Raw genomic sequence first — 22734 nt, forward strand, 5'->3', positions numbered from 1 at the left:
GTTCCCTATATCAGGGATCATCAACTACATTCAGTAGAGGGCCGATTGTTTTTCTTAAGCGGATGGTCGGGGGGCCAGAACAATTTGTAAATAATTCGTAGACTACAAATTGACCGTAAGAAGCCCAAACAGACATCATATTTGAAAAACAGAATAATTTCAACCCTTAATTACATTTGTATAATCACGTGTCTCTTCAAATCTAAAATCACCTACAGCTGATTTCCTGGTGTTTTTACAGTCTCTTATGTCCAACAATGAAAAACACCTGCAGGACGCCAGATGGGGAACCCTGCTCTATATTGTGCACTACCCGCCTAGGGCTCTGGCCAAAAGTAGTGAACTATAAGGAAATAGGGTGCCATTTCAGATGCACCCTGTATTTACAATGGCATTCTGAGGGTTCAGACTGGAAATGGGTATAGTACATTACAGTGGGGGAGTGACCATGTGTTGAATAGGGTAGAGCAAGCATGGCTAAAGAGAGAAGGCTGAGCATAGTGGTGTATGCATAGGTGGGCTGAGTAGGGACATGCAGTAGTGTATAAGGAGAGACCATGAGAAGAGTGAAGGATTGCAATGGACATGTTAGAGAAGCAGCAGAGAGGACAGTATGGACATAGACAGAGTGGAGAGACAAGCGGGCTCTTACTTGTTGGCCTTCTCCTGGTCGTATTTACACCGCAGGTCCAGCAGGTCTGTCTGGGCTGTGCTCAGAGCTAGAAAGATAAAGGAAGGCCATTAGTCATGATGTCCTTTCGCCACAGTGTCCAGAAAGGACCATCGGACAAAAATACTCACATGAATGCAGCACTTTGATCCTCTCCTCGGCCTCACCCAGTCTGTCGGCCAGGGTGCTATCTGTGTCTTCGGCCTCCCTATGAGGAAGACACAATGTCTAAGATGACCAAACGTTCATAGACTCTCAGGAATACAGCATTGCATTCTGTTTACATCCAGGTCTATTTTCATTGTACAGTATGACTGATGAGGGCTGTTCTAATTTTTGTCTTTATTATACACATCATATCATGTTCACAGGGGTGTGAAGGAGGCGAGGACCAGGCCTGTGTTTCTCACCCCTCTGTCTGACTCTGGATCTGGTGGTTCTGCTGAGGTGAGCCTGTGGCTCTGAAGGCCTGTTTGCTGTTGGGAGTCATCACACAGGCGGTCCAGCTCGATGCCTCCCCAGCTCCTGATGCTGCTGCTGGGCCGTCCTCTGTGGAGAAGAGAAGGATAGGAGAGGGAGAGGAGTACAGATGAGCGCTGTAGTCATCTGAAGTGAGGGGCCACAGAGAGAGTGCATGGAACAGAGACATCCTAGTGCGCTTGGGTTGGAAACGGTTCAGGAAACAGAACAGAAAACCGGAAAATAACGACATTTTTCAAGGAACAGAATGAGGAACAAAAGTGATGATACTGTTCCGGAACAGAACCGTTATTTTAAAAGCATGGGAACAGGTTAATAGCGTTCTTTTTTACAAACATGTGATTTTTTTCCCAGTCACAACAAATAATACGCAACAAAGCACCTATGCAAATCCCTCACTCTGTCACTCAGAAACTTATTCCAGCGTCTGCCTGTCAGCTGAAAATCTTTGCCAGTGTGTGTGTAGGCTACCTGCCCCGCCAAAGTATTGTCTACCGTAGCCTACTGACGTTACAAGCGTGATTCAGAAATTAGGGAGAGAGATTTTTAATAAGAGAAGAATGGATTCACTTTTTCAATGCTAGTTAAGGATACTATAGTTATTACGCTTCACATTGGATTTATTAACGACAAAAAGGTAAGACGTCGGCGAACAGTGGAACGAAACAACAAAAAATAAATCTGTTCAGAACGAAACAATTGGAAAATAATTTCTGTTCCAACCCCTGCTTGTGTGGCTTATAGTGTGTTTTTGCACAACAAAAATACTTTCTTAGATGTTTTTCTCTGAAAAATAAATACTTTACAACAAAATACTTTGAACAAACAAGCAGCAGTGAGCTGGGCCTGGGCCCATTCTGGGGTGAGTGCTGTGGCCATGGCACTGACCTGGCTTGTTAAGGCACTCCAGGTGTCTCCTCCAGTGCCTGCTGACCTCCCTGACCAGAACCTCACTGTCTGGGGCTGAACACTGCAGCTGCTGCAGCCTCTCCTCCAGGGTGTGTGTGGCCTCCAGCACAGGAGCTGGGTCTGAGAGAAGAAACACACGAGATGGAGAGGAATTTGCTATTTTTCTATGAACCATTCCACACAAAACAGCCTCTCACAAATAAAGAGAATTGAAGAGCTTGCACATTGCATTCGGAAAGTATTCAGACACATTTACTTTTTCCGCATTTTGTTAAGTTACAAACGTATTCTAAAATAATGCTGTTGTTTAGAGCATCCTGACTGGTTGCATCACTGCCTGGTACAGCAATTTCTCTGCCTCTGACCGCAAGACACTACAGAGGGTAGTGCGTACGGCCCAGTACATCACTGGAACTAAGCTGCCTGCCATCCAGGACATCTACAACAGGCAGTGTCAGAGGAAGGCCCTAAATATTGTCAAAGACCCCAGCCACAGACTGTTCTCTCTACTACCGCATGGCAAGCGGTACCGGAGTGCCAAGTCTAGGACAAAAAGGCTTCTCAACAGTTTTTACCCCCAAGCCATAAGACTCCTGAACAGGTAATCAAATGGCTACCCGGACTATTTGCATTGTGTGCCCCCCAACCCCTCTTTTTTGCTGCTGCTACTCTCTGTTTATCATATATGCATAGTCACTTTAACTATACATTCATGTACATACCACCTCAATCAGCCTGACTAACCGGTGTCTGTATGAGGCCTCGCTACTGTATATTGCCTGTCTTTTTACTGTTGTTTTATTTCATTACTTACCTATTGTTCACCTAATAACTTTTTTGCACTATTGGTTAGAGCCTGTAAGTAAGCATTTCACTGTAAGGTTGTATTCGGCGCACGTGACAAATAAACTTTGATTTGATTTATTCAGGCCAAAGAATCTTGATTCTCATGGTCTGAGAGTCTTTAGGTGCCTTTTGGCAAACTCCAAGCGGGCTGTCATGTGCCTTTTACTGAGGAGTGGCTTCTGTCTGGCCACTACCACAAAGGCCTGATTGGTGGAGTGCTGCAGAGATGGTTGTCCTACTGGAAGGTTTCCCCATCTCCACAGAGGAACTCTGGAACTTTGTCAGAGTGACCATTGGGTTCTTGGTCACCTCCCTGTGCAAGGCCCTTCTCCCCCGATTGCTCAGTTTGGCCAGCTCTAGGAAGAGTCTTGGTGGTTCCAAACTTCTTCCATTTAACAATGATGGAGGCCACTGTGTTCTTGGGGACCTTCAATGCTGCAGACATTTTTTGGTACCCTTCCCCAGATCTGTGCCTCAACACAATCCTGTTTCGGCACTCTAAAGACAATTCCTTCGACCTCATGGCTTGGGTTTTGCTCTGACATGCGCTGTCAATTGTGGGACCTTATATAGACAGGTGTGTGCCTTTCCAAATTATGTCCAGTCAATTGAATTTACCACCAGTGGACTCCAATCAAGTTGTAGAAACATCTCAAGGATGATCAATAGCAACAGGATGCACCAGAGTTCATTTTCTAGTCTCATAGCAGATGGTCTGAATACTTATGAAATAAGGTATTATTATTTTGATTTTATTTATTTTGATTTGTTTTCGCTTTGTCATTATGGGGTATTGTGTGTAGATTGATGAGGAATTAAAAAATATATATATATTTTAGAATGAGGCTGTAACATAACAAAATGTGGAAGGGGTCTGAATACTTTCCGAATGCACTGTACATCTGAACATAATGTAAAAACGGTAAAGTATAAAGTTCAACACTTCAGTCAAGCTAATTTCATTGCAGTCTATTTGATCAAATATAATGAGATATCACAATTATCCTGTTGCTGCTGTCAAAATACTTATCCTATTATACAACTGATGTCAGGATCTTTAAAATGTAACTTTTAAAATAGCCTACTATCCCAAATCCTGCATGAGACAGTACAGGACAGTACATCATATGCGCTCCTTCACAGCAGTATCAACAGTAGGAGACAGAATCCCACTGAGAAATTGTTCCCAAGAGTGTCTCTGGAATTCACTCAAATGAGATGCCTTTGAAAATCTCACAGGCTGGGCCTAATGACATGAATAGACTAAACTACTGAGATCAAATTCAATGGAGAGCATCACCTAAATGTATAAATTCATTAAAAAGTAAACCGCATAGATTGCAGTAGAATATGACACGCACTTTAGTCCCGAGTATACACCTAAACAAAGTGTGGAAAAAGTCTGCTCCTGAAAAGAACAGAAAAAAAAAGAAGCTGGATTCTTTAGCACAACAGAGGAGCTGCTTTGCAATGCATGTGCAGCAGCGCTGGGCCCATGGGGCCAACTAGGAGGCTGTTTCTCTGCTAACAAGTCTCCTCTGTATCATTTGATCATTTAAATTATTATGCCAGGAATTCTCAGGAGGAGACTCGGCACTCCACATCACAGGGCTGTTTTTAATCTTCCCTTCCCTTTCTTCCCCTCCCGAAAAGTTCAACAGCTCTGAGAGAGAGAGCTGCTCCTGTTGTGTACCTGCCTGCCGCACACCAAAGGAGGTGACTTCTAGTGCCAAAGCACAGAGAGAGGGGCTCAGGGGAGCTGTCTGACAAGGAGGAAGGAAGGATGTAGAGACACACACCAGCCCTTTAAAACTCCAAAAGAGGAGGGAAAAATCGCTGCTTTGCTGCACAAACTTTTCTCCCGCAGCTTTCATCCGTTCGTCTTTCTGCTGCTGTGTGGATCACAATCATATCCTTTTATAGCATGGGCACAGACAGAACTGACTGTTCAGAGAGCCTAACCACAGACGTTTACACTTCAACAGACACCACTGAGACAAGACAGCCAAGTCGAAACAGGCCACAGAAACACAACAGTCACACGTACAAACCCTTATCAGAGACGCACAAGTTTAAATAAGCAATTTGTTGAAAGACTTCCACAGCCACTTGACATATCTGAAGTTTCATCAGAAACACTTGGTCAGAGATAACTGATTGAACCATTTTTTCCCAGGACCGTTTACAGTCAAATGAGCCTCCTGTGTGTCTGTGTTCACTGTTACACCAACACTGGAGATATTGCATCAGTCACATGGGACATCACACTGAAGAGAAGAGCTCTTCTTAGACAAACAGGATGACTTAAAACAGTGCTATTCACATCGACCCACTGTCACAGAAATCCCTTTATCACTCTTTTCCATATATCCTTTTAACCTTCCATGATCAAAGCGCAGAGATTACGTAAGGGATCTCTCACACGTGGACAAGCAGGGATTATCAATCAGTGGCTAAATCAAATTTAAAGTGAAGGTAGATAAACTACACGACGAAAGGTATGCGGACACCTGCTCGTCGAACATCTCATTACAAAATCATGGCCATTAATATGGAGTTGGTCCCCCCTTTGCTGCTATAACAGCCTCCACTCTTCTGGGAAGGCTTTCCACTAGAAGTTGGAACATTGCTGAGGGGGACTTGCTTCCATTCAGCTAAAACAGCATTAGTGAGGTCGGGTACTGATGTTGGGCGATTAAGCCTGGCTCGCAGTCAGCCTTCCAATTCATCCCAAAGGTGTTCAATGGCGTTGAGGTCAGGGCTCTGTAGGCCAGTAAAGTTCTTCCACACTGATCTCGACAAACCATTTCTGTATGGACCTTGCTTTGTGCACGGAGGCGTTGTCATGCTGAAACAAGAAAGGGCCTTCACCAAACTGTTGCCACAAATTGGAAGCACAGAATTGTCAAGAATGTAATTGTAGGCTGTAGCATTAAGATTTCCCTTCACTAGAACTAAGGGGCCTAACCCGAACCATGAAAAACAGTCCCAGACCATTATTCCTCCTCCACCAAACTTTAGTTGGCACTATGCAGGTAGCGTACTCCTGACATCCACCAAACCCAGATTCGTCTGTCGGACTGCCAGATGGTGAAATGTGATTCATCACTCCAGAGAACGCATTTCCACTGATCCAGAGTCCAATGGTGGCGAGCTTTACACCACTCTTAGGCTTGTGTGTGGCTGCTCAGCCATGGAAACCCATTTCATGAAACTCCCGGTTAACAATTATTGTGCTGACCAATCCACAGCACTCAAATGCAACACAGGAGCAGCTTCAGTAGCAGGTTCATCCTGTCTAAACCACAGAGGTTTAGACGGTCATTTTTACCCACAGTGATGAGGCATTTTAATGAGTGTAGGGCTGACCCCAATTAGTCGACTGGTCGGTCAATAGGCTGTTGGTCAACCGAGATGGTTTTAGTCGAGCAGTAATATATATACACACACACACACACACACACACACACACACACACACACACACACACACACACACACACACACACACACATTACTGCTCGACTAAAACAATGTCGACAGTGAAGAGGCGACTCCAGGATGCTGGCCTTCTAGGCAGAGTTCCTCTGTCCAGTGTCTGTGTTCTTTTGCCCATCTTAATATTTTATTTTCATTGGTCAGTCTGAGATATGGCTTTTGCTTTGCAACTCTGCCTAAAAGGCCAGCATCCCGTAGTTGCCTCTTCACTGTTGACGTTGAGACTGGTGTTTTAATGAAGTACTATTTAATGAAGCTGCCAGTTGAGGACTTGTGAGGCGTCTGTTTCTCAAACTAGACACTCTACTGTACTTGTCCTCTTGCTCAGTTGTACACCGGGACCTCCCACTCCTCTTTCTATTCTGGTTAGAGCCAGTTTGCGCTGTTCTGTGAAGGGAGTAGTACACAGCATTGTACGAGATCTTCAGTTTCCTGACACTTGGATTAGCTAACACAACGTGCCATTGGAACACAGGAGTGATGGTTGCTGATAATGAGCCTCTGTACGCCTATGTAGATATTCCATAAACAATCTGCTGTTTCAAGCTACAATAGTCATTTACAACATTAACAATGGCTACACTGTATTTCTGATCAATTTGATGTTATTTTAATAGACAAAATGAGCTTTTCTTTCAAAAACAAGGAAATGTCCAAGTGGTAGTATATACATATATGCGCCCATCTCAGTGAACTAATACATTGCGGAGGCCTAAACTAAAAGCCAATTTATGCTTGAACCGAAAATATGGTTGGAGGCTCCATGTAAATAGATGTTGTGACGCAATCCTGGAACCTCCAGAGGCCAAACCGAGCTCTGTACCACATCACCATGCCCCTCCCAAATGTTGCAACAATGCGGAGAGCTCTGTATTGCTCCGCATTGACATGATTGGTTGACGGTAGGTGGGCGCGGCACATCCTGTATAAACACAAACGCACTTCCTTGACAACAGCTCTGCACTGCTCCGTGATGCGCAAGAAGGGAATGCCCTGACTTCTGCATATCACCGTAAATCTGCATGGCCAATGCAGACGTCGGATTGACTATGCACTTCTCTATCGCCAAATTGTTCGCGTTTGATTGTTAGTGTATATTAATTCACCATTACATATACCGTTAATTTCTAATCTACAATGTTTGTTACATTGGTCACGGTAATGACTTTAATGCATTCAATATTATTCCAGTCTTTCCGTTCTCATTGTCTGAGTGGACACATTGTTTGCAGAGTGCACAACCTATGGTACATTTGTGAGAAACAAGTTTTGTTTTATTTCATTCCATTTACAAGTTTTGTCAATTTAGTTAGTTTGGTGCTCTCCTGTCAATGTTGAGTAGGGACGCGCACGCATAGAAGTAGCCTATAGGCTACCTGCAAAATCTTTCCAGCTCTCCCTTTCGATAACCACTCAGCGTGAAAGCAGAAAAGATCATGCTCTGATCCAGTGGAAACGTCATAAAATAGGTCTACCTGATTACTTCTTATCAGCGCTTGACAGGAACTGAAATAGGTTCCGGTACTCATTTTGGGTGCTGGTACTGTTTATAATTAGGTGCAAGAGCACCACAATACTTTTGAGCTAATATTCTATGAGAGAAACAGAAGCTCAAGCAGTAGAACATTTGAGGTGCCAATACTCAACTCCGGTGAGCTCCTCCCCACATCAAGCAGTGCTTCTTATCGCTTGAAAATAGCCTACAGCTGTGTCTGTCCGGAGCTCACTGCGGAGTAACTGAGGGCCCAGAATATTTTATACAATGTTGCAAGTTCGTTGCAGACAGGACATGTGCAGCCAATGTGATTTATAGGATATTCATTTTCATCAGGATGTTTTCTACCTGCAGGCTGCAATGTTTTCATTTGTTGGCTTTATGTAGGCTATTTAACTGAAACTGTTTCACGAAAATGTACATATGAAAACCATGACTGGCACGCAGATCGGTAGAAATGGTAAGATACATTGGCATTCAACATGAGAAAGGTTGCTGACTCCTCATGTAGCCTATTAACTTCAGGAGAGTGATGGCAGAATCTGCGAAAGCCAGCAGGAGGAGAATAGTTGGGTCAGCTAAGGTTTTTTTCTTCTGGTTATCTAGATCTCTGGCGCCCTCGTGAGGCATGTCTTATTTCATCAAACCGTAAACTTTAAGTATTAGACAAGCTCAATGCATATAGATGATTTTATTAAAACACATATATTGAAAAATACACTTAAAAAATGTCGACCAATCCATTGGTAGAAAGAACAGACCACTTTCGGTGGACCAAGATTTTTTTTAGTCAGACAGTCCTAAAGGAGTATAATTGATGAACTGTTTTATGAGGTCTTTCTATAAAATGTATTTTTTGTTGCCTGTTTCCCTCCAGAGTAGGATAGAAAACAGCACTTGAATCAGACTATTCTTTTAGGGATACTATGGTTGGTGCATGTGCCTTTGTGTCTTAAAGTGTTTTTTTTAACTTATTTTCTTCATGTGTTGGTCATTGTAGGTCATTGATGATGCATGCTGTGATAAAACAATTTCCCAAGTTGGGATTAATAAAGTAACACTCTACTCTCGGATGTCGCTTGCAGATGCAGTATGGAACTTGGTAATGAGTGTTGCAATTGAGGACAGACGATTTTTAGGTGCTTCTGCACTCGGCGGTACTGTTCTGTGAGCTTGTGTGGCCTACCACTTCGGGGCTGAACCATTGTTGCTCCTAGACGTTTCCACTTCACAATAACAGCACTTACAGTTGACCGGGGCAGATCTAGCAGGGCAGAAATTTGACAAACTGACTTGTTGGAAAGGTGGCATCCTATGACGGTGCCTTATTGAAAGTCACTGAGCTCTTCATTAAGGCCATTCTACTGCCAATGTTTGTTTATGGAGATTGCATGGCTGTGTGCTTGATTTTATACACCTGTCAGCAACGGGTGTGGCTGAAATAGCCGAATCCACTAATTTGAAGTGGTGTCCACATACTGCTGTATATATAGTGTACCCGTTCGGTAGATCTGTATACAAAATGAACCCAGTCAAAGAAGAGAGCAGCAGGGGTACTCTGAGGGACCAGGGTGTAGCTCTGAAAGATGGGCAATAATTTGGGGGAGAGTTAAAGAATGCTGATAATGAAAGAGAACAGGGCTAGTAATTGAAGTTGCTAATATGCAGTGCTGGATATTCCTTTAAAATCAAATCTCTAACCGTAAATCTTTACTAAAAAGGGAATATTAAATAATTGAATGGAATTGTACACTATCCTGCCATTATACCTAGAATTACTTCATCCCAATCATGAAGCGAACCATGGCCGACCCACCATTATGTACAGAAGTCAGTCATATCGTTATCTATGCAAATACAGTTAATTTTGTAATTCAGCCCTTATCTTAATTATGGCTGATTGGACATCTGCCCTGAGGTCATGATAACAGATAGCATAACAGCACCTCATTGAGGGTCATAAATCATAGCACATTAATACATCATATTCTTCAGTGAAACATGGTTCATTACCACATGAATCACAGTGACTGGGAGAAGGTGGGGATGAACAGAATGTTATGAGGAGGCGGTGGTTCAGAGGTCATTCCGGACACACACACGCCTGCTGTCCTCGCAGTATACCAGCAAAGACAAGTTGGCATTCAGGATCCTGGCATCATTTGTACTTCACCACAGTTGTTTAAAAAGTTCTACCTGGTTTGGTGTTATTGTGTAAGCTATCATAGAATCTATGTGTGTATGGTCTCATCATCTACATTGTTTACACTGTGAGCGGAGTTTGCATCAGCGTTACAGATGAGATAAAGGGCTTCCCTGGCTGGTTCCTAGCAGCCACTGGTCTGGTATTACTCTGCTATTGCTCATCCCTCAGCAGGGGGAAGCTCTCTGGGTGCTGGGTGCTGCTCCTTGACAGGCCAGGGCTAGCCTGGTCACCACAGATCTGTTTGTGCTGGATAGCTAACTCCTATGGTTGTTCCTATGGAGTTGGATATAGAACAGGCTTGGCCAAGGCCCACTGTGTTTTCGTCCACATAGAAACTGTGTCTGGTGGGACAGACAGGTCCCAAATGTGTGTCTAGGTGGGCGGTGGTGGTGCGTGGGAGTGGACGAGGGTGGCGTGAGCCAAGACAAGCAGGTGTGTTGGGGCGGTCCGTCTTGGCCCTGTCAGCGATACACCATCATTAGGCAGTGTGGGCTCAGCGGGGTGCACCACTACGTCTCCCTGGGCCCTGTGTAATTACGTTCTGACATAATTAACCCAGCAAGCCCATTAGCCAAGCGCTGGCTGGCTGGAGAGAGGAAAAAAACTCTATAATTATGTGTTGTGCGTGTGTTAATGAGGCCAGCTGTGTTCCCATCATACAACACGAACAAATTAATTTATAAGGCTGTGCTTCAAGGTTTTTTTTATTTTCATTCAAAACAGTCTTGTTTTTGTTTTGTTTTTTTCTCCAAGTGGTCTTCAAGGTCCAAAAACATCCTTTTCTGCTGTTGCAACAAACCGTAACACTGTACATGAAGAGTGTGTTGTCATGGACCGAAACTAGGTTGACTGAACTGTTAGTCCTTAGTTCAACCTTCAAAGACAAAGTGCATCATCAAAATGGCTACCTTTGAAAAAGGTTAGCTTTTTTAAAATTAAACTAAAAAATAACAAAGAATTATACTTACAGAGTAGGGGAGTCTCCATCCAAAGCAGCCGTGTGGGGACACTTTTATTGACTAAAGTCTAATAGTCTTTACAAAGTCATCTATTCTTTTAACAACTGCACAGTCACTTGCACTCACAAGGTACAATTATTTAATGTCTATCCTGGTTTCAACCTAGATTCTATTGATTTTTGTAGCTACAATAAAACCATTTAACAAAATATTAACTTTGACAACCTATGAAAAAATAAAAAAATCCTAATACTACAGTAAAATCAGTAGGTTTCTGTGCTGTCTTTTCAATAATACATACCTGATATTCAGAGAGCAGAACAAACGTTTGTCCCTTGATGTTTTGATGTGAAGAAGAGAGTGAAAGAGTGATAGATAAAGAAACAGAAAGAGAGCGAGAAAGAGAAAGAAAGATAGAGTAATGGTGAAAGAAGAGTCTTTCACTGACAGACAAGCTGAAAGAGACACTCTTTAACATGCTCTGCTGTATGTGTTCCACACATGCCTTTGTCTGGCAGACTGAAGGACATAGACAGCATTACATCAATAACTAATGTCTCTACAACAATGTCAAAAGACACTCTTAGAAATATACATAAACAAAAAACTAACTCCACCACTTTAATTGATAGAGTAAGCATTCATGTTTTCTTTCTTCGTTACAAAACCAATAAGCAATAACTGTTTAGTGAACAACTGAAGTCATGTAGACTTCAGAGCTTGAGTGTCAGTCTTACCATTATATAGACTATATATACAAAAGTACGTGGACAAATTCCATTCAAGTATTCAATATTCCTTTTATAGTAAAGATTAATGGTTAGAGAATTGCTCTTAAAGGAATATCCAGCACTGCATATTAGCAACTTCAATTAGTAGCCCTGTTCGCTTTCATTATCAGCATTCTTTAACTCTCCCCCAAATTACTGCCCATCTTTCAGAGCTACACCCTGGTCCCTCAGAGTACCCCTGCTGCTCTCTTCTTTGACTGGGTTCATTTTGTATACAGATCTACCGAACGGGTACACTATATATACAGCAGTATGTGGACACCCCTTCAAATTAGTGGATTCGGCTATTTCAGCCACACCCATTGCTGACAGGTGTATAAAATCAAGCACACAGCCATGCAATCTCCATAGACAAACATTGGCAGTAGAATGGCCTTAATGAACAGCTCAGTGACTTTCAACATGGCACTGTCATAGGATGCCACCTTCCCAACAAGTCAGTTCGTCAAATTTCTGCCCTGCTAGAGCTGCCCCGGTCAACTGCAAGTGCTGTTATTGTGAAGTAGAAACGTCTAGGAGCAACAATGGTTCAGCCATGAAGTGGTAGGCCACAAAACCTCACAAAACGGGACAGCCGAGTGCTGAAGCAACACTCATTACCGAGTTCCAAAATGCCTCTGGAAGCAACGTCAGCACAATAACTGTTTGTCGGGAGCTTCATGAAATGGGTTTCCATGGCCGAGCAGCCACAACAAAAGCCTAAGATCACCATGTGCAATACCAAGCGTTGGCTGGGGTGGTGTACAGCTCGCCGCCATTGAACCCTACCTGTCTGAAAGCATAGTGTCAACTGTAAAGTTTGGTGGAGGAGGAATAATGGACTGGAGCTGTTTTTCATGGTTCGGGTTAGGCCCCTTAGTTTCAGTGAAGGGAAATCTTAACGCTACAGCATACAATGACATTATAGATGATTCTGTGCTTTCAACTTTGTGGCAACAGTTTGGGGAAGGCCCTTTCCTGTTTCAACATGACAATGCCCCCGTGCACAAAGCTAGGTCTATACAGAAATGGTTTGTCGATATCAGTGTGGAAGAACTTGACTGACCTGTACAAAGCCCTGATCTCAACCGCATCAAACACCTTTGGGATGAATTGGAACGCCGACTGCGAGCCAGGCCTAATCGCCCAACATCAGTGCCCGACCTCACTAATGCTCTTGTGGCTGAATGGAAGCAAGTCCCCACATTAATGTTCCAACATCTAGTGGAAAGCCTTCCCAGAAGAGTGGAGGCTGTTTTAGCAGCAAAGGGGGGACCAAACCCATATTAATTAATGATTTTGGAATGAGATGTTTGACGAGCAGGTGTCCACATACACTACATTACCAAAAGTATATCTCCCTCTCCACACACACACACTTCCTCTCTGTTCTGAGCACACACTCTGCCGGTCCCTCTGGGTTCTCTGCTCCACGGGGATCCATTGGAGAGGCCCAGCTCTTTTATGAACATAATGGATTATTAAGCACCTCAAACATCTCCTGGGCCTTTGTTTATTACTGCTCTTATTAATCACTTGTGCATAATCTCGTCCCGCCCAAAGGAGCTTTCATTTTCGATACCGCCACAAACATGGCACACACACATAGCTCTCTGAGTTCCCTCATCTTCTATGGAATGTACTCAGCAGCACACTTATTATAAAAATCCCTTCAATACCTTACAGGCATCCATAAGCCTCTCTCTCTCAGGTGTCTGCCAATGTATATAGAGAGATACAAGGGGAAAGTAATACTATTTTAATAGAATAGGGTCAACACAAGTCAATAACGCTCTGTTCTTACAACCTTGGAGCCAAAAGAAATAACTAACGGACTTCAATATGTACTGCACTTACAATCTCGCAGGCCAAGGAGACTTCAATACATGAATGTTCACTGTGCAATGATGGAATTGTGTGTATACAGTAGTTGTACCTGGTCCTTGAACCTGTACCATGCAGTAGTATTTTGTCACCACTAGCAAGCACTGTTGGCCCAACGTTTCAGCTGATGCAGATCTCAGCCCTGCCAAGGGCCCAACAAACATAAAACACACAAACAAACGCAGGCGCGCACACACACACAAACATACGAGTGCATTCAGATCAGCACCTCTTCACACACAGTAAGTGAGCTCCCTGCTCAGATGAAAGCTACTGTGTTATTCAGGAGAGATGGAGGCAGAGCGAGTGAGAGGGGGATGGGTGATCCTGAGGGAGGAGTGTGAGTAAAGAGAGGGGAGGCAGAGCAAACACCTGAAGCGCCAGTCTCAGGGCTACGCTCCTGGCGACAAGGCCAGCTCCTCTTCTCACAGTGACAGGTAAAAACAGCAAGGTTCAAATGCCGTCTCAGAGTCAGAGACACTCACACAGGGGGGAGAGTGAGGGATAGAGATGAGGAGAGATCAGGAGAGACCAGGAGAGATGACGGGAGATCAGGAGAGACCAGGAGAGATGAGGGGAGATAAGAAGAGACGAGGAGAGACCAGGAGATACCAGGAGAGACCAGGAGAGATGAGGAGAGACCAGGAGATACCAGGAGAGACCAGGAGAGACGAGGAGAGACCAGGAGATACCAGGAGAGACCAGGAGAGATGAGGAGAGACCAGGAGAGACCAGGAGAGATGAGGGGAGATAAGAAGAGACGAGGAGAGACCAGGAGATACCAGGAGAGATGAGGAGAGACCAGGAGAGATGAGGAGAGACCAGGAAAGACCAGGAGAGAGGTGTAGCTCTGGAGAGCCAATGCAGTCATGGAAACTGTCACTGTTTTTCACATTCTGTGATGGAGAACTAGTTTATTTACACTGATCAAAAGGTATGGAGGTGAAAATAGAAACAACGAAGCATTGTATACAAGTATTTTTCCAGGCCTGATGTGTCTTAAAATGCATGACATTATCAAATCAAATCAAATGTATTTATATAGCCCTTCTTACATCAGCTGATATCTCAAAGTGCTGTACAGAAACCCAGCCTAAAACCCCAAACAGCAAGCAATGCAGGTGTAGAAGCATGGTGGCTAGGAAAAACTCCCTAGAAAGGCCAAAACCTAGGAAGAAACCTAGATAGGAACCAGGCTATGAGGGGTGGCCAGTCCTCTTCTGGCTGTGCCGGGTGGAGATTATAACAGCACATGGCCAAGATGTTCAAATGTTCATAAATGACCAGCATGGTCAAATAATAATAATCATAGTAGTTGTCGAGGGTGCAACAAGTCAGTAACACAAGAGTAAGTGTCAGTTGACTTTTTCATAGCCGATCTTTGAGAGTATCTCTACCTCTATTATGATTCTGGTGTGTGACAGTTGGGCTTGGAGACCCAATAATAGTTGTTTTACTTGTATAACCTTTAAGGTGTTCTCATTGCTCAGACCATATACAAAAAAATATACTGTTCCCCATAAAATGCCTAGGATGTATTGGAGTTGCCTCATAGAGCATGCTCTGTAGAACTGTTCATGATACCGGTCCAGGTTGCCACAGTCACATTGTCGTGCTACATGTATTTCTTTGTCACAGGAAACAACACCACTCTGCACCACTCTGGGTGGTACCACTAAAGCTAGCTAACTTCATGATGTGTTCATATCCTACAGTAAGGGAAAAAAGTATTTGATCCCCTGCTGATTTTGTACGTTTGCCCACTGACAAAGAAATGATCAGTCTATAATTTTAATGGTAGGTTTATTTGAACAGTGAGAGACAGAATAACAAGAAAAAAATCCAGAAAAACGCATGTCAAAAAAGTTAGAAATTGATTTGCATTTTAATGAGGGAAATAAGTATTTGACCCCCTCTCAATCAGAAAGATTTCTGGCTGCCAGGTGTCTTTTTTATACAGGTAACGAGCTGAGATTAGCAGCACACTCTTAAAGGGAGTGCTCCTAATCTCAGCTTGTTACCTGTATAAAAGACACCTGTCCACAGAAGCAATCAATGAATCAATCAGATTCCAAACTCTCCACCATGGCCAAGACCAAAGAGCTCTCCAAGGATGTCAGGGACAAGATTGCAGACCTACACAAGGCTGGAATGGGCTACAAGACCATCGCCAAGCAGCTTGGTGAGAAGGTGACAACAGTTGGTGCGATTATTCGCAAATGGAAGAAACACAAAAGAACTGTCAATCTCTCTTGGCCTGGGGCTCCATGCAAGATCTCACCTCGTGGAGTTGCAATGATCATGAGAACGGTGAGGAATCAGCCCAGATCTACATGGGAGGATCTTGTCAATGATCTCAAGGCAGCTGGGACCATAGTCACCAAGAAAACAATTGGTAACACACTACGCCGTGAAGGACTGAAATCCTGCAGCGCCCGCAAGGTCTCCCTTCTCAAGAAAGCACATATACATGCCCGTCTGAAGTTTGCCAATGAACATCTGAATGATTCAGAGGACAACTGGGTGAAAGTATTGTGGTCAGATGAGACCAAAATGGAGCTCTTTGGCATCAACTCAACTCGCCGTGTTTGGAGGAGGAGGAATGCTGCCTATGACCCCAAGAACACCATCCCCACCGTCAAACATGGAGGTGGAAACATTATGCTTTGGGGGTGTTTTTCTGCTAAGGGACAGGACAACTTCACCGCATCAAAGGGACGATGGACGGGGCCATGTACCGTCAAATCTTGGGTGAGAACCTCCTTCCCTCAGCCAGGGCATTGAAAATGGGTCGTGGATGGGTATTCCAGCATGACAATGACCCAAAACACACGGCCAAGGCAACAAAGGAGTGGCTCAAGAAGAAGCACATTAAGGTCCTGGAGTGGCCTAGCCAGTCTCCAGACCTTAATCCCATAGAATATCTGTGGAGGGAGCTGAAGGTTCGAGTTGCCAAACGTCAGCCTCGAAACCTTAATGACTTGGAGAAGATCTGCAAAAAGGAGTAGGACAAAATCCCTCCTGAGATGTGTGAAAACCTGGTGGCCAACTACAAGAAAGGTCTGACCTCTGTGATTGCCAACAAGGGTTTTGCCACCAAGTACTAAGTCATGTTTTGCAGAGGGGTCAAATACTTATTTCCCTCATTAAAATGCAAATCATTTTATAACATTTTTGACATGCGTTTTTCTGGATTTTTTTTGTTTGTTATTCTGTCTCTCACTGTTCAAATAAACCTACCATTAAAATTATAGACTGATCATTTCTTTGTCAGTGGGCAAACGTACAAAATCAGCAGGGGATCAAATACTTTTTTCCCCCTCACAGTATCTGGATGGAGGGAGGACCACAGAGATCTTATTAAATTACTAGAGGGGCTATGCCATAAACTCAGAATGAGGTAAAAATGGCAGCCATATTGTTCAGGGAGAAATCCAAACCAGTCTAATTGGAATGAAAGACAATAGAGCCATTATCCTCATTTTACTTATGTAGGGAAATAAAACAAAGGCATGTGATACTCTATATCAAAAATTGTATTGTATCATAATTATTGTCAACCTAAAATATTTTTATATTATCAGAAATACAGTTTATATGGGTTTTATACCAATTTCCTGTATAAGTAGCCTCTAAAATATATGTGAACACAGCATAAATATCAAAAATACACAAGTGAAGCTGAGTCCAGACACATCAAATATAATGATAGCTATCTTATTTAGCAGCTAGGAATTGATACACTTGCTGACTTTACAGTGAAAACAAAAGCCAAATCATAACAAAATATGAATAATTAGCCATTAGTATAGAGGATTTCTTTTGACATCAGCCGAAAGAGCAGAGTGATGTGTATGTTAGTGTCTGTATGTCTGCCCGTGAGTGTGTGTGTGTGTGTGTGTGTGCATGGGAGAGAGAGAGAGAGAGAGAGAGAGAGAGAGAGAGAGAGAGAGAGGTGACACACACAGTGTATAGCATTTCCTCTGTCTATAACATTCATATGCATTGTGAAATTGAAAACAGCATCATAACATGTTCATCGTTATTGTGGATAACTGATACCTGACACCAAACTTCACTGCTAACTGGATACAACAGGTCACATATTGAGTTGCTGCCCTTGTCCTCTCCCCCTCCCTGGCTCTCCTTCTGCATTCATTAACTCTGCTGTCGGCTGTTCTCATTGGACCAATGGCCTTTGAGTGTCAGCAGACCGACCAGCATGCAAGGATCCTTTCAATTGAAATAAGAGGAGTGAGAGAGAAAAAAATGCCTGGCAATGAATAGTAATAACGGCATTAAGATTAACGAGCACGGCGTGTAAAGAATAATTGTGTCTGTCAGAATATTAAAAATACATGAGCTGGAGCATTTGTTTGGAGACTGGTGAGAAAGCAGCACATTGTTGTGTTTAGGAGGGAGATAAAGTGGGAACGACAGCCAACTGACTGTCCTCTGGTGTACCTGGAGCAATCCATTCTGGGAAGAGGGGGTGACCTTGGACAGGCCAGTGAGATGCACAATGATAAACAGGCGTTGGATACCGCAGGCCCACCTCACAGTCACAGATGGCATATTCTGTGAGGGGGCCGATACACAAATACCCTACTCGTTGTTGTGACTCCTGTTTGGAATCAGATAAGAGGTAAAGAATATCTGAAGGATAATAATTAACAGATTGAGACTTTTAGCAATTAGCAGTTAACGACAATTATTGGTATAGCATTATGGGATTAGACGGCAAATAATAATCAGCACCTCAGCTGGCTGAGTTTTTGCTTTTACTGCAAAAAAATAACTCCAATATTAACTCCTTCTGTGTAGTAAGCCCAGGAGAAATCATCCATGCACACACCTGCAGTGACACACAGTATGAGAGCTAAGACTAGAGACTCCGATGAGGGAAAGTCACCTAGATGCTAATGCAGGTCCAGGTAAAATCAGATGGAGATGAGTGTCTGGATTTGCTAATCCAAGGACACCTGATGTAGCCAGAGAGGCCCACTCCTTTAGGCAAGGCTCAACCCCCAACCCGGACAATCAAAGAGAAATGATTGTTGGGAATGGATGTCCACTTCAATGTCATATATGTTTACAAATTACATCACATTGGTCAAATGAACAGAAAATAGGAACTGATTAGAAAGTGAGTATGCATGCGTGTGTGTGTGTGCGCGCGAGTGCGTGAAAGTAAAAGTAAATGTTAAATTCCATCCTTATCCTAGCTACAAGGGTTCTGATACAGTTTAACCGCCACATGGTTTATGAGTACACTTTCTTGTCAATGTCTGTGTTGTCCTCGTTGCCTTACAATACCACTGCTGGTTCAGTCTGCTCTTGATAGAAAATGTGTTTAGGACAAAATATAGCCCCTAAAACCATCCTGGGTCCTCCATTAAGCCCTTGATACGTGCAAGTGTAGGTCAGGAAATCAAACTGAATACATCTTAAAAGACATCCATTTCTTATCAAGAAAATAACTAAATTCAAAGTGTGTGGTGCAATATCAAGCAGGAGACTTCAATGAAAAATGGAGACCTTTAAAAGTAAGTCGCTATTTCTCTGACACCCACTTTTATCTTGTATTCATTAAATCTGTAAACAGAATTCTCTACTCTTTCCATGAGTGTTCCTCTGATCTAGCTGGAGATTGGACTGTGTTTTCCTCTCGTCTCCTGCAACAAAGAGCAATACTGTATAGTTTGCCTCGGCACCAAACAACAACAGAATAAACAGTCTTTCTCCCCCTCTTTCTCTCCCTCTCTCTCTCACTTCCCCTGCTGGCCACATCAGGCCTGCGCTCCACACTAAGACAAGCTACAGTTGGCTTTTAATTGGCCCTCTCCAATCACCAGCCTATCCCCACAAGGATCGGCTCTCCTCAGCAATGCAACTCTCAAGGACCAGCACTCAGGTTTTGAAGTGGCCCCACACAGTCTTGGGAACCACAGAGAGCACCGACTCTAAAACATAGATAAGAGCTACAGGCTGTCTTATGATATTACAGGATATTTATATATCTTGGATATCTATGGCAAGAAAACATTCACTTTGTATTTTAACTAGGGCTGTCAAACAATAAAAATATTTAAATCAAGTTAATGGCATTAGTTAATCGCGTTTAATCGCAATTTTTTCATTTGTTCAAATTTGGTCCTAAATAAACAATTTTCCATTAAAAAAGCAGGTCATTAAAATATAGGCATGTTTTGATTGTAAGGGAAAGAAACACAAAATAATCTGTATCAGAATGTTTTTAATGGCATTATGTCCATAACACAACAAGTTACTGTAACATACAGCTATTAATGCTCCCAATGTTTAAGTAGGCCTACTCCCTCTTATCAATGTTCTTGAAGTTTAACACTTGCACACACACATTCAAATACTGTTAAGGCTCAGATACACCAATAGCGTTTGTTGGTCGAGAGTACTTAGCACCTCAAAGTAACTTGTGAACTGAGTGCGCACTGCATGTAGAATCAAGTAAAAAATGATGGCGGGTTGTCCCCAAAACATCGATCGGCAGAGGAACAAAGCAAAATCCTTGACAATAATAATAACCAATAATGAAATCATTACAATCGGTAAACTCTTCAAGCATTGTGTGTGTGTGTGTGTGTGTGTGTGTGTGTGTGTGTGTGTGTGTGTGTGTGTGTGTGTGTGTGAAAAAAGTAACATTTTTAGACAGTGCCAGACCGGGCTACCATAATACCCATGTCCTGTCCAGAAACAACCCTTAGCCCCCTCAACATCTGCTCTGTCAACTTTGTCCAACTGTCTGGAAGAGGTTAAGTCTTGGATGCAGAACAACTTCCTCCAACTCAACAGCAGCAAGACCGAGGCAATGCTGATAGGCACCTCCCAGCAGATCACCAACTCCTGCAGCATCCGCCCTGCCATCTCTCCTCAGTCATCACCAACTCCTGCAGCATCCGCCCTGCCATCTCTCCTCAGTCATTACCAACTCCTGCAGCATCCGCCCTGCCATCTCTCCTCAGTCATCACCAACTCCTGCAGCATCCGCCCTGCCATCACTCCTCAGTCATCACCAACTCCTGCAGCATCCGCCCTGCCATCTCTCCTCAGTCATCACCAACTCCTGCAGCATCCGCCCTGCCATCTCTCCTCAGTCATCACCAACTCCTGCAGCATCCGCCCTGCCATCTCTCCTCAGTCATCACCAACTCCTGCAGCATCCGCCCTGCCATCTCTCCTCAGTCATCACCAACCTGGGTTTGATATTCTGTGCACCTCTCCTTCAATGCCCACATTAATCACAAATGTACAGAATTCTTTCACATGAAGAACATCTCCCGCCTAAGACCCTCTCTTACCACTTCTGACACAGAAAACCTTATCCATGCATTCGTTTTCTCCAGAATTGATTATGGGAATGCAGCACTTGGGGGGCCTGCCTGCAAACTCAAATTACAGCTCAAAACAGTGCTGCAAGGTTTCTGACACAAACAAAAAAGTCTGTCCACTTCCCCCCCATCCTTGCTGACCTCCATTGGCTACCTGTTCCTCAAAGAATTGACTTTAAAATTCTCCTCCTGGTCTACAAAGCCCTAAATGGCATTGGACCTGCCTACCTGCCAGATCTACTCTTTCCCTATGAACCTCCACGCACCCTACGATCAAGCCATGCCAAACTGCTTAATGCACCCAGGACCCGGCTCCGAACAATGGGGAACCGTACCTTTTCCTGCCATGTACCACACCTATGGAACTCCCTTCCTGACAAGACTGTTCACTGTTGGGCTTTTAAAAATAAAAATATATTTCATGCACTTTGAGTTAATTCATGTATAATGAAAAGCGCTTTACAAATGAAATAAATTATTTTTATTGCCCAGAGTCTAGTCACTTGTGGAGACCTGAGAAGGATTGATGGATGATGACATGGTGAGAGCTCCACCTAACCCTCTGATAGGTTTGGTGAAATTTTGGCAGTATTGCTTACACCTGTCCAATCGTCTCAGATCTCCACAAGTGTCTAGGGGTTGTTTCTGGACAGGACCCCACAACCCTTTGGGTGTGTGGTGGACCTACAGCACGGCACTTTAGGCACGGGTTGGATGTTTCATTCCATTGTTATACACACAGATTAGCACAGGTGTAAGCTGGACACACTCAGGGCACCCTACCAGGCTGATCAGACAGGTCTGGGTAGCTTCACAGCTGCTGTAAACAGTGAAATTATATATTTACATGTCTACTATTCACACCTTTGCTTCCTTCCAGCTAGTTAGACACACAATCCCTGGCTAACAAATAGCTAGGAGCATATCTCTAGTCTAGTAAGAGACTGTTATTTTGGCTATATGGCATCATTGAATAAGACTGCCAATGGTTAGTTACACTAACAGGTCAAAAGTTTTAGAACACTTACTCAATCAAGGGTTTTTCTTTATTTTTACTATTTTCTACATTGTAGAATAATAGTGAAGACATCAAAACTATGAAATAACACATATGGACCAAAAAAGTGGTAAACAAATCAAAATATATTTTATATTTGAGATTCTTCAAGTAGCCACCCTTTGCCTTGATGACAGCTTTGCACTCTCTTGGCATTCTCTTAACCAGCTTCACCATGAATGCTAAAAATAAAGAAAAACCCTTGAATGAGTAGGTGTTCTAAAACTTTTGACCGGTAGTGTAGGTAGCTAGGATATATCAGTCAGCAAACCATTTACAGTTTATTAATAAGTCAATACACACTAAATCTTATGCAAACATTTGAGAAATCATACTTAATCTTGTCATTGTGGCACGGTATGGGCAGCTATTAATCAATTAATTAATAGATAATAGATCAGTGGTGTGTATTCATGGATGCCAAGGGAAGCCAGGCTTCCCCAAAAAAATGTCTCTTTCGTCTCTCTGTGTTTCATAAATTTTGTTGAATTCGCAAGAGGCTGAATGTACAGTATCTCACCGGAGAAAGCATCCGAGCGAATGAAACAGCGCCCCTCTGTCTCAGTATGTGTAGCCCATCTATCAGATTCTGTC

At 43.3% G+C, this 22734-nt stretch overlaps 1 protein-coding gene across 4 annotated transcripts in view; it reads right to left on the bottom strand.

The window, feature by feature from the left end:
• Positions 1–22734, bottom strand: part of LOC115164661 (homeobox protein cut-like 2) — a 125222-nt gene that overhangs the window by 13103 nt on the left and 89385 nt on the right. For all 4 annotated transcript variants that reach the window (XM_029717379.1, XM_029717378.1, XM_029717377.1 and 1 more), the window contains exons 5-8: positions 2039–2179; positions 1081–1219; positions 802–878; positions 653–719 (exon numbers count right to left, since the gene is read on the bottom strand). In XM_029717379.1, coding sequence (XP_029573239.1) covers positions 653–719; positions 802–878; positions 1081–1219; positions 2039–2179 — 424 coding nt within the window. The remainder of the gene's footprint in view (positions 1–652; positions 720–801; positions 879–1080; positions 1220–2038; positions 2180–22734) is intronic.

Source organism: Salmo trutta, chromosome 27, assembly GCF_901001165.1.
Source record: "Salmo trutta chromosome 27, fSalTru1.1, whole genome shotgun sequence".
NCBI lineage: Eukaryota > Metazoa > Chordata > Actinopteri > Salmoniformes > Salmonidae > Salmo > Salmo trutta.